This window comes from Rhagoletis pomonella, unplaced genomic scaffold, assembly GCF_013731165.1.
Source record: "Rhagoletis pomonella isolate Grant_MI unplaced genomic scaffold, Rhpom_1.0 Rhpom_scaffold_00004, whole genome shotgun sequence".
Lineage (NCBI taxonomy): Eukaryota > Metazoa > Arthropoda > Insecta > Diptera > Tephritidae > Rhagoletis > Rhagoletis pomonella.
The window spans coordinates 38,962,228-38,975,198 of record NW_023458558.1 but is presented as its reverse complement, the minus strand read 5'-3'; the positions used below and the strand labels follow the sequence as shown (position 1 = coordinate 38,975,198).

The 12,971-nt window shown below is 36.5% G+C and overlaps 1 protein-coding gene across 1 annotated transcript; it reads left to right on the top strand.

Annotated features, from left to right (window-relative positions):
* Window positions 1-4,864: 4,864 nt before the first annotated feature.
* LOC118738473 lies at window positions 4,865-11,956 on the top strand (the record flags this gene model as incomplete). Its single annotated transcript, XM_036469408.1, has 9 exons — window positions 4,865-5,030; window positions 5,110-5,253; window positions 5,330-5,502; window positions 8,921-9,127; window positions 9,195-9,576; window positions 10,627-10,837; window positions 10,902-11,339; window positions 11,399-11,781; window positions 11,850-11,956. Coding segments are annotated over 9 exons (2,190 nt in total), but the record flags the coding sequence as incomplete, so codon positions are not given.
* Window positions 11,957-12,971: the final 1,015 nt, after the last annotated feature.

Sequence of the window (12,971 nt, the reverse complement as noted above, 5' to 3'; positions counted from 1 at the left end):
CAAAGTAGAAAAAATCTGAGAAAGCACTTTTAGGTGCATATACTCATGTGCGACAGAGGATGATTATATTCTGAATATGGCACGTGTGACAGAATGGGTGCAATTATGAGTACATACGTTCATACATATGTATTTACAGAGAAATTTTCTAGAAGCTCGCCATCGAAAGAGGACATAGAGATTGAGATTTAGGGCCGGTTACTCAATGTCTGGTTAACACTAATCTCCGGTTAAACATAGTTAACGACGTTACCGACTCTCTGTTATATGCATGGAGTCGAAGTCGTCGATAACGATGTTTAACCGCAGATTAGTGTTAACCAGACATTGAGTAACCGGCCCTTAGAGTTGTATGACAAGTATTTGAATGTTTTCATGTATGCGTAGTTTCAACGAAAAATAAGCTCAGAGATATACAGGGTGGCCCAGAAGGAACCTGCCAAACTTTAGGGGAAGGTAGGTGGGGGGTGAGCTCTCTGATAAACAAAAAATTTTCAGGTAAAACTTTTACTGTTTTTGAAATATTTACATTTTTTTGAATTTAAAAAAAATCTTGCCTTTTCATGTATTTTCTTTAACTGTATCTACAAACCAGGCTAGACTTAGTAAATTTTTTATGTAAAATACTTCCAGATAGTTGCTTCTCCATACTCAAATGCAATGTAGTTAAAATATATTAAGGAACCATCATAAAATTATGACTATTTTGGAACTTTTAACTTTTTGATATTTTCTTTCCCAACTTTGACTATCTCTGGTGAAAAAAATGTACTGTGCTACAACTTTACATTACATAAAAAAATTTCTCATTTAATAAAGATTTCAGAAAGGTGCCACTCTTACTGTTTCGAATAGAAAAAAAAGTTATAGCCGCTTTTGTGGGCAAAGGACGCTAGAATGTATCTAATAGATTTAATTTAAGTTGCTCTTGTTAACGACCAATGACATGCTAAATAGTACAAAGGTACATTATTACCTGCTCCTGTCATTATTTTCTGTTGGATGGACCTAGGTCCACTTCCTCTGAAATGGGGCGTTCTTGAAAAGTTTTCTGAGATAAAGCGTTTTCGAACTGGCTGCCGAGATAGGTCGATCTTCCACTCAGCCATCGATATGAAGGTAAGTGGCTTTTACACCTTTCTTGTTTGCTTGCTTGTTAGCTATCATTTTTCACTTTTTTAAGGTCGCATACCTGGAAGGCGTGGTGGCGAAACAGGACGTCCTGCAATGGTAGATGTTGAAGTTGTGTTAGAGGAAGTGTTCAATGTGGACGATTGTCTTTTCCAATTTGAACGTAATATTAGGCCACTGCTGCTCTCATGGCAGAACCTCAATATGAATCATATCTGACTCGCACATTCCTTTTGTTTGCCTTATTTATGATTCTTTTCAGACTATTTTTGAGGCTCTGACTTACTGGTTCAAGGTATATACCATTTTTTGAAAATACTACGCGTTTCCTAATCTAACCTTTAGCTTACCGGCCACTTTATCGTCTCGATATACGAGTTTTCGTTTTCTCATCAGCGCATTAATTTCTCGAATCGATGAATTGTTGCTCACCCGATGCAACCTTTAAAAATTTGTACCCAACTTTAAATTTTGGTTTGGTTTTGGTTCATGAGTCAGATATATTAGATATTTCAACAAGGTTTTAGTTTTTGCTAACAGTTGCTCTTGCTCTATATTTGCATATGTTGCATTGCCAACCTTTGAAATTATATGACGAATGTAGTGAAGTTTCACTCTCGGAAATGTAGTGAAGTTTCACTCTACGGAATAAACAAATTTATTTTTAACGGTAAAATAAGAAAACCAAAATACTTTAAAGTGAGGAACAATTTATCTGCCCTGTTAGTAAAGGCAACTTTACTGCTTACATTAGAAAATGGCCCTAAGCATAGGTTACAAAGACTTAAGCCTACCGTCAATGAACTGATTGAGCCTTATCAGTGTGGCTTTTTAGGTGGCAAATCCACCATGGACCAGGTATTTACAATACCCCAAATCTTGGTAAAAACCCGCGAGAAAAGGATTGACACTCACCACCTATTTGTCGACTTTAAAGTCGCTTTCGGTAGCACTAAAAGGAGGCGCCTATACCCCGAAATGTCTGAATTTGGCATCCCCTCAAAACTCATACGGCTGTGTAAAATGACCTTGAGCAATACCCCCAGCTCCGTAAGAATTGGGAAAGGCCCCTCCGAGCCGTTCGCCGCCAAACGGGGTTTCAGACAGGGCGACTCGCTTTCATGTGACTTCTTTAATCTGATATTGGAGCTGCAGAACTGAACCACTCAGGAACAATTTACTACAAGAGCGTGCAATTGCTGGCTTATGCCGATGACATCGACATCATCGGTAGCAAAAACCGCGAAGTCTGTTCTGCTTTTTCCAAGTTGGATAAGGGAGCAAAGAGAATGGGTCTGGTTGTAAACGAGGGCAAGACGGAGTATCTAATGTCATTAAACAAACAGTCAGCACATTCGCGCCTTGGCACCCACGTCCCTGTTGACAGTTATAATTTTGAGAAAGTAGAGAATTTCGATTACTTTGGAACCAGCATTAACACCGACAATAATGTCAGCATGGAAATCCAACGCAGAACCAACTCTTGCCAACAAATTCTTATTTTGGACTGAGTAGGCAATTCAGGAGTAAAGTCCTTTCTCGACGTACGAAAACCACACTCTATAAGTCACTCATCATGCCCGTGCTGGTATATGGCGAAGAAGCGTGGACAATGAGAACATCCAATGAGGCGGCTCTTGGAGTATTGGAGAGCAGAGTGTCCAGATTGGGCGATTTAACGGCAATTTGGCGATTTTTTTGGATGTTTGCCTAAATTCAAGTAAATTTTTTGTGTGCTATCATGTAAATGCGTCCAAGCACGTGATAAATAGGTTGTGGAGTTATAGCTTTAATTTTGACAACACTTTTTATTTTTATCGATTTTGTTGTAGCGTATCGAACATTTGCCAATTGGAGAAAACTTAAAGAAAATACTAATAGTTTTTTTCTTGCTTCGTTCTGTTTCATGAGTGTTTGGTAATCTTTGCTTGGCCTTGATCCGCAGTGCAATTAACTGCGTTGTGCGTATGCCGAGAGAATTGAAAAAATTATATTTTTATCATTTAGGTAAAAATACCCCTTTTGGAATGAGTACCAGTTTTAAAACAATATTATACATTTTTGTAGAAAAAAAGAATTAAGCCGTCCTGTGAACACACGTGAGTTCGATTTTCCTGCAACATCGTGAGCACTGCAATTGCGCAATTATTGACCGTATCTGCGTCCCCATAATTGCGCAATGATTGATCAATTTCGTTATTATTCTGAAAAATTATATTAGTATCATATAATTATAACACACTGGTGAAAAGTGCATATCAGTTCTTCGAATTCACTAAATTTTCAAAATTTGCATAGTACTTCTTTTTACATTTTTAATTTTTTTGTTGTATTTTCGAATTTGTACTATTTTACATAGTTGAAAGTCAGAGTAAGTTTGAATATTTTCGCAGGTTTAGAAATTATTAAATTTCTTGGGATTTCTTATTTTTAGGATAATTTCCAAAATTTTAAAATTATCGAAATCTGGGAGATTCTAGAAATTTTGGTAAAATTAGAATATTATGAAATGTACAAAATTAGTAAGATTTTAGAAATTTTTATATTTTCCAAAATTTTGAGAATTTTATTCATTCTGAAATCCATCCTAAAATATACAGATGTGAAACATCACAAATTGTCGAAAAATTCTTATGTTCATGGTACTTGTGTATAAAACCCGGAAAATTCTTATAATTCTAAAATATATTTACATTTTTGAAAAATTCCTAAAATTTTCCACTTTTTTGAACATTTATTTTGTGCTTTGTCTACTTCAGTACATACTATTTTAGTATGTTATTCACGATATATGGTAAAAAAATATATATATTAACAATCTTGGTGCGATTTACTAATGAAATATGTATGTAAATATTTGTTTATTTAATTAATTTATTTAAATCCAAACATTTGAACGGTACTCGGCTGAAAAATGTATATTTGTAATCGGAACACAGTCGACACCACTGTCGATATATCAAATCCGACAGTGACTTCCGCAAAGGAATTGAAGAAAGTCAGAATAAGAAGTTTTGTTTTGTTTTCCACCTGAAATAATTTAAAAAATGTATTATGCTCGAAATGCAACCGTGGACGCCAGCTGGCAGTGAAGCTTGCAAATGTTTGCTAATTAATGTTCGCGCAAAACTTAGTCAGTTTCTCTCTTTGGGATTGGCTAATTCTTACTGGCAGTTGCATAGCGAACACTCCTTTTTACTTGTAAGAAGTTGGCAATACGAAAAACAGCTGATCACATGTTGCTGGATGAAATTTAAGCTAATACGGAAACTGTTTATTTGTTTTTATTGTTGAAATTGACATAATAAACCTATTTAAATATAAAATATATTGTTTAAGAATTTGCTGCGAATAAACAAGCAATTTATCAGATGTTCATGAAACTTGCAAATTATTACTGAATTTTCGTTCGCGATCTTTTTTGGATATTTTTTCTATGACAGCGAATTCTCGAAAATTAAGTTACTGGAGAGTTTCTAGCAACATACTGGATAATTTGTAAACAAAGAGAACTGTTTTTGAAAATATAATTTCCTTCAAACAAAAATTTTTCCACAAACAATTTACGATACACAAATTTTCGTGAAATTCTTTGAAAACATTTGAAAATTCGTAGAAACTATATTTCTTAACTAATTGGAAACCAAAATTTTTAAACCAAAAAAGTGTGAGAAAAAATCATCATGGAAGATAATGAAAGGGTAAAAAGAAATTTCAAATTTGCCATGGATAAACTAAACATTTCGAGTTCTCATTCTTCTCCGAATTGCAGCAAGATTTAAATTTAAATGAAATATGGCGTGCTTGTCGCAAAATCCAGGCAACAATTTTCCGTTATGGTTTCAATATTTGCGCCGATTTCGTCGAACACGATCCGAACTGTACTGGCTTAATATCAGGTATGCACATCGGTTCTATTTGAATAGGAATTCGTATATTTTGCTACGTTTTACTTTCATTTATTATTATTTTGTTTAGACTCACTCTTCACCAGCATATTGGGCAAATATAAAAATGTTGTAGGTCTCTCCGATTTCGAGCTTCGAGAGGTAATCGATTATTTTCGTCTGCGCGATGGACGTGTTGCCTACAATCAGTTTTGTAAAGTTGTTTGCCAAGAACGTGAGTTATTTGCAAATCTTATATTTACAATGCAACCAAACATTACAAAATAAAACGCGATTTTCTTGCAATTCAGCTACTACATCTGTCGACAAAAAAGATATGGCTACTGGATTAGAATGGAATGATCCTATGCATATTAATGTCATACCGAGACCTGAGGATCGTCGTCGCTTGTGTTTGATACTCATAAAAATTGCACAATTTATTAATTTACCGTTACTTCCGTATTTTCAAGACTATGAATTGGTAAGTTGATTTAGTGGGGTTATTATCTCATGTCCCACTCCACGAACCCTTATCCCACCGAATAGAAGATACGTACTCCTACTCGGATATAAAGTTCGGTATGGGAAACCAATAGCGCCTCAATCTCATTTTTAGATAAATACTTCAACATCCGCTGACGACGTAAACTGTGCAGAGCTTATGTAGAATAATTATCTAGTATGTTTCTAGAGTAGGATTGCCAGACGTCCTGATTTACCAGGATTTGTCCTGGCTTTAGACAAATTGTTCTGGTGTCCTGGTCCCCAATTAAACTATTCCAGGTTTTTAATGAAAGTCTATGCAAGCACCCTGTTCCATTTTTGGCAGATTCTTGCTTAGGAAAAAGTTTAAACTTTTGTTATTGGTAATCGAAAATTGACAACGAAATTTTTTTTTCTAAAGTGTTGAGCAGTGTCGTGATTCAATAATAAAAGGTTTGCTCAGAAAAGAGTTTCTGGCTTCCTCATGACAACATCGGCTCCTTTAGCAAGGCAGTGGTAAGGGCAACAATGCAAGGTTAAGTGTTAGGTATCTGTCAAATGAGAAGGGGACTGCCTATACATTTGATATTGCCACATGGTAAACAAACATGTTACCATATTTAACAAAAAGAAAAAAAGCGGGTAAACTTATCCATTGAGAATTGAAATTGGTTGGTTCAAAACCGGTTCACGTCCCTGGTCAAAACTGTAAAGTCACTAGTGAGCAAACCTTTAGTTATTGAATCATGGAGCAATCTTCAGGCAAATGCCAAAAAAAGTGCAAGTACGTGAACAGGTACACGGCTTAGGGGTCATACATACTATCCAGTAGGTTATTTCAGGATCTAAATCTCTTCCTAAATACCTTTCTTAAAGTCATTCCTTGGTTCTTTCTTTTTTGTATAGAGTGGAGCAAATTGAAGGGCTTTTGCTGTCGCTACCCAAAGAAGAGCTGTCAGAAGGGCTTTTGTAGGACGTACTTCAGAGAGCCTTTTGGTGAAGTTCTTTTAAAGCTGTTCTTTTAATTCGTAAATATCATACTTATCTAAGGCATTTATTTAACTGGCCATCTCTAAAGGATGAAGTTTATATCTTGATATATGTGTCAGAGTATAAATTGCCAATGGAGGTCGCTTAATGCTCTTCAAAAGCAGTACATATAAGAGTTTATTTATATCTTGCCATCTTTTGCCGGCAATTTGGTAGTTTGGCAGCAGCGTTGCCATTTTAGCCGTTTTCCGGCTAGATTTAGCCGGTTTTGATAGCAACTAGCCGGAGAAAATTCGATCTAGCCGGCAGCCGATTTGTTAGCCGGTTTGTAAAACAAAGTTAGCCGTTTTTAGCCGATTTTACTATTTGCCTAATTTTCAGGTGCAAAAAGTAAACAAGTTGTTCGAAAGCAATAATGCAGACCCAATGAAGATTTTTATTGAACTCGCATCTATGCTCCCTAGTGGTTATTAGCGCGGACACATTTGATCCTATATGCTCCCCGTTGGAACCATACCTTGCTCCATTTCCTCAGTTTTATTACAGTTTTGAAGAGTATTTAAAAACAAAAGTAAGCACAAACGCTTTTGACCACGAAGCCGAGAAAATAATTCGAGAAAATGGTCGCTATTTTATTATCACTTTAATAAAGGAATTACGCCAACGCCTCCCTACAAATATTGCCACACTACAAAAAATTGACTTTTTTCGGTTGGAAATGCATTAAGAGTAATTAAACCAAAAGTATTTGTTCAACTACAGCAACAAAAGCACAAATATAATGCCGACGAAATAACATCCATAGAGATGCAATGGCAACGGTTAACGTTACATACCTGGAGTAATTTAGACTCAACTGTAAAATTTTGGGCCGAAGTTTATCAATTTCGAAATGCCCTAGGAGAAAACCCTTTTGCTGACCTTCGCAACCTAGTTTTTAGTTTTCTTGTTTTGCCTATAAGTAATGCAGAAGTAGAGCGAATATTTAGTTCAATGAATATAATAAAAACTAAGCAAAGAAATCCAATGTGCGTTAAAACGTTAAACGCTATTTTATATATAAGATACGGTTTAAAACGTGAAGAAAAATGCTGCCATAATTTTACTGTAGATGACGATCTCTTAAAATTAATGAATTCAGGTGATATATACAATAGTGATTCATTTGATGATGAGGAATATACACTCGATATAAATTAATGGTGTTAACTAGTCTTTCGTTTCTTGCGATTTATTTAAATAAAGCATGTGAATTTTCACTAAAACATTTTAGCCGTTTTTAGCCGCTTTTTTTTGCCAATCTAGCCGGTCGGCCAAAAAAGTTCTGGCAACACTGTTTGGCAGCTACATTTTAATTGGCGCGAACACTTCGCGGAAGCAACTTTATTGATATATTAATATAAAAGCAAAAGTTTAACAGTCGTTCTTTTTTGAAATATTTGTTATTATGTACTTAGATGTGAATAGCATATTTTACAAATTTTTTATCTGATTCTAGCCTACCTAAATTATCTTCTGGTTATGCATATACAAAATGGCAAAAATTATTATTTATGAATCGCATTGTAAGATATGTGAAAAATTGCTAATGGTATGTAGTAAGGCAAGCATTCAAGACCACGGTAAAGGCGCCAAACATTTTTCCAAAAAATTTTCATATCAGATTGTACCAGAAAACTACAAGAAATTACTTCAAAATAATGCATCGGCAGAACGAAAGCAACTGTACTTATAAGGAATATATTGGCACCATATTCACTTGCATTTTCGTTTTTGATTTGGATTATGAGTGTCCTGGTCGGTTGCTTCAGGTTTATGGCAGCCCTATAGCATCTATTGATAAGTCCATTTTATCCATTTTGATTTCCATGAGCCGATACTGTAGTCTAAACTCAGCCAAACTTGCAAACTTGAGAAAATTGAGACGGCTGAACTTACAAGTTTTAAAGGATTTTTTTCTGGAAAATTTTTCCTTATTGAAAACCTCGTTGCTATTCATATATATTATATATAGATTGGCGCTTACACATATGTTAGTGTTTGGCCGAGCTTCTCCTCCGATTTGTGGCGTGCGCCTTGATGTTGTCACACAAAGCGGAGGGCCCTACAGTTTTACGCCGACTCCGAACGGCGATGGTATTTTTATGAGAAGCTGTTTTTCATGGCAGAATTACACTTGGAGGTTTGACATTGCCTACCGCGGGACGACCGCTGTTAAGAAAAAACCTTTTTTATATATTTTTTGCGATGTTGCTTTAACCAGGGTTCGAACCCAGGTGCTGCGGAGTGGAAGCGCGCACTGCTTACCACTACACCACAGCGGCCGCTATTCATAATTTTTTTTATTTTGATTGAACTATTTATAACGCACATATTGAATAGTACATTCATATGTTTCTTATTTTCTATATGAAATCAACATTTAGGTCTCACAAAATGTTGGTGTCGTAACAATCGCACACTTTTCTCGAGTTCTACATTTCATGAAGATTCCCATCTCTGATGATGATTTCCTACTATTGCTTAAACGTTACCTAAAAGACTCATATACCGTTAACTATGCAGCGTTTGTAAAGCATATACAAAATATAGTGGATTATTTAAAGCAAAACAACCTAATGGACAATTCCTTGGTGAGCATAATACCCAAAGAGTTTAAAGTTGAGCTATAAAAAAAAAAAAATCATACCAACTGCACAGCAAATCATCAAAGATTTCCCAGGACGTTTGGTGGATCTCGAGCTTTCCGAGTTGCCAGCGATCAATGGCACTAAAATGGCAAACAAGGTATTTCCCGATCTATGCAATCATCCGAAGGAAAATAAGAATGCGTGCGATGTTATATTCTGCATACAAAATAACATACATAAGCGACAAATACGCGTTAAGGAATTTCTCGAGTGTTTCGATCACTTGCGCACCGGCACAATAACAAAACATCAATTCGAACGAGCACTCGACAATATGGGCGTGCGCAAGTACCTCTCGCAGCGCGATATGAATTTTTTGATAGCACGCTACATAGATCCGGTCGATACAAATCGGATTATGTGGCGTTTGTTTGAAGATGAAATCGATCGAGGCAAGTATGACGCTGGTTTCTTTTTCAACCTATTATGAATTATTTAATACAGTAGTGGTCGAGATCGACAAACTAAGCGTGTGTTCACACAGAAAGCCGAGCGGCGCCGAGCAAAGCAAGGCGGAACAAAGCGAAGCTGCTGGTGTTCACACTGAACGAAGCCAAGCGGAGCTTTTCTCGTGGACTCGGCTGTTCCTGCAAATCGTCAAGCATCTGGAACGTAGCTATTCGTTTTTATTTGACCATGAAGCTGAAAAATTAAATAGAAAATTCAAAATCAAAAACTGCTTTGCTTTCAGCTCCAACACCTTCTGGAAAAGCTTCACTTTCATATAGCTCAGCAATTTGAACACCTCACCGCCGCTCGGAACTGCTTCGCTCGGCTCGGCTCTGCTTTCTGTGTGAACGTACCATAAGTTTTTTTTTCATTCATAATAAGATTCCCTCCCTGATTTATTTAATACTAGTTGCGATCCCGTACGAGTCCGGACTAGTCAGAATCAGTCAGATTTTACTGCAAATCGTTCCCGTACTCGGTTCTCTGACTATTGAGAGGACAAAAAAGAGAGTAAATACGGTTCACTCTCTGTCAGAAGTTACCAGTTTTAGTCCGAGAATTTTTTGCTGGTAAATTCTGGTAAATGTGTCAAACGATCAGCTGTAGTGTGTTTGGCAACCAGATTGTAAACAAAAGAAAAGTGTACTCTGCTAATTCATGTTGAAAAATATTTAATTACTTGTTTAAGTGGATTCTAATGAATTTGAAAGTATTTTTGGTTATCTAGTACATGTGTGAGCTGAGTGTGTTTACATACAAAATAAGCAAAAATTTACAACCAAAATTTGGAGGTTATGTTGAAGTTGATAGGAGTTAGCATTTTTTACTAGAAAGCGATCCCGCACTTTTCAATGTTACTCTCCCGCTCTGAGCGAATTTTTATTTTTTGACAGTTTTACTAGTTTTAGTCCGAGAAATACGGGATTGCGCCTACTATTGCACATGCTTTATTGAAAATATTACCAAATTATATTCTCTGCATTTTCGTATAGTTTTTACCATCAAACACCTAGATAAGGCGCCACTGTTGGAAGTGCAGTCACCACCCGACTACATAAAGTATATGCCGCGTGACGGCGCTTTAGATTGGAACAAAGCCGAGGAGAGTATGCGCAATTACTGCGAGGAAGCTCTGCAGCGTATACAGATGCGAATAAGAAATCGGCGTTTGCATTTACATCCCTTTTTCCGCTCCTATGACAAGTGAGTAGAGAACATGAACTACCGTGCATTTGAGTGACCACTTATTGTTCACTACACTCTTTAGATTGAATAGCGGACATGTCAGATGCAATCAGGCCAATCAAGTATTCCTTACCAACGGCATATTATTATCCAATAATGAGCTAAACGCGCTACTGGCACGCTATGGCAATGAGCTTGGCTTTAATTACACAAAATTCCTTGAGCATTCTGATCCCGCTGAGTACGCTGTGCCGAAGCTGAAACCCCACCTGGAAGCGATCAAGGCAGACTGTCCGGCAATCAGCAAGGATGTTGGCAACAACTACAGCGAGGAATACATTATCAAATTATTATCGAATATTAAACGACAAGCAATCACGCGTAGCATCAGCATCATTGACTTCTTGCAAGATTACGATCGTCATCGTGAGGGTGACATATTAGAGATTGACTTCAAGCGCGGCCTGGACAATGCACTTATATCTCTCACACCAGACGAATCGAATGCGATCTGCAACATGTAATTGCTCTAATACATAACGGAATTGAAGAGTTTTTATAAATTTTTCTCATATACAGATTTCGCTCTCCTAAACGCGCCTGTTGTGTGCTCTATCGCGACTTTTGTCGTGCACTAGACGAAATATTCATTGAAATCGAAACATCAATGGCTGATAAAGAGATCTCAGCTGTGCCACTTATTCATTTGGCTAATTTGGATTGTTTCGATTGCTTTCTAAATTTCGAGGAGCGTACACTATGCTCGCAAGCGCTTATGAAAATGGCGCGCCAACCGGACGAGATCTCTAATTTGAAACAAGTCTTCCAGGACTTTGATCGCGAGAAATGCGGTACAATAAGGCGAAATCAGCTACTTCGTGCGCTAACTGTTCGTGAAATGCACAACATGGTGAGCAGTCGTGAGTTGGATGCCGTCTGCAAGTGTTTCGGTGTACAAAGAGGTAGGCTTTTACTTTGAATGGAAATTCAAAAGTTTTACCGTTACAACTATGCTTTTCTGTCGATTTAGGTCTTCACTTGGAATTTAACTACCGCGATTTTCTAAATACGCTAGATATTCTATTCCGTACGGGACAAGTGAAACGCAATTATTAGTAAATGAAAAATGTACGGAAAGAATGGGTAAAACAATTGTGGGTATGCGAATATGAATTAAAATTAATGGAATTTTTTTTGTACTTTCTTTTATCCGCGAAACAGCCGCTTTAATTGGATGTAATTGTACTTCTTTACAAATTGCATCCGTAGGAAATAAAGAAATGTACATATTCCATAACCATTCTACTGGGACTTCTCAAATTTCATAATTGGACTTACTGCTTTTATTAAGGATAAATGCTTAAAATTTATCGAATTTATTTTATATTTAAAAGTAAATATAACCACTTGCAGGTTTGCGCCAATACCAAACGACTTGAACACCTGCACCTGGTCCAAGACGGATTTAATAAGGTAGTGTTAGCTGTTAGGTTAGGTTAGGTATATAAGTAAAAATGTACACTAACAAATTATACGCAGATATTCATACTGTCCAAGGCGAATTTATACAAGGTGGTGTTACTGGCGAATTTAGATTAAAACAACAATAACCACATGTATTTGTATTGTGGGTGTTATGTCAAATCTCAATTCGCTCCAAAGTTTACATGTATTTTGTTTTTGCTTTTACTGATTTGACAGCACACCCATCAAAAGCATCGCTCCAAAGTTTACATATATTTTGTTTTTGCTTTTGATGGGTGTGCTGTCAAATCAGTAAAAGCAAAAACCAAATACATGTAAGGCTGAAAAATCAGCTGATCTTGCAACACCACCTTGTATAAATTCGCCTTAATACTGTCATTGGTAGGAATTACAACAAACCCATCATTTTGACGTAATGACCTTGACCTTGACCTGTAGCTTGTTTCCAAGGCGAATTTATACAAGGTGGTGTTACTGGCGAATTTAGACGACAACCACATGTATTTTGTATTGTGGGTGTTATGTCAAATCTCAATTCGCTCTAAAGTTTACATGTATTTTGTTTTTGCTTTTGATGGGTGTGCTGTCAAATCAGTAAAAGCAAAAACAAAATACATATAAAGCGAAGAAATCAGCTGATTTTACAACACCACCTTGTACAAATTCG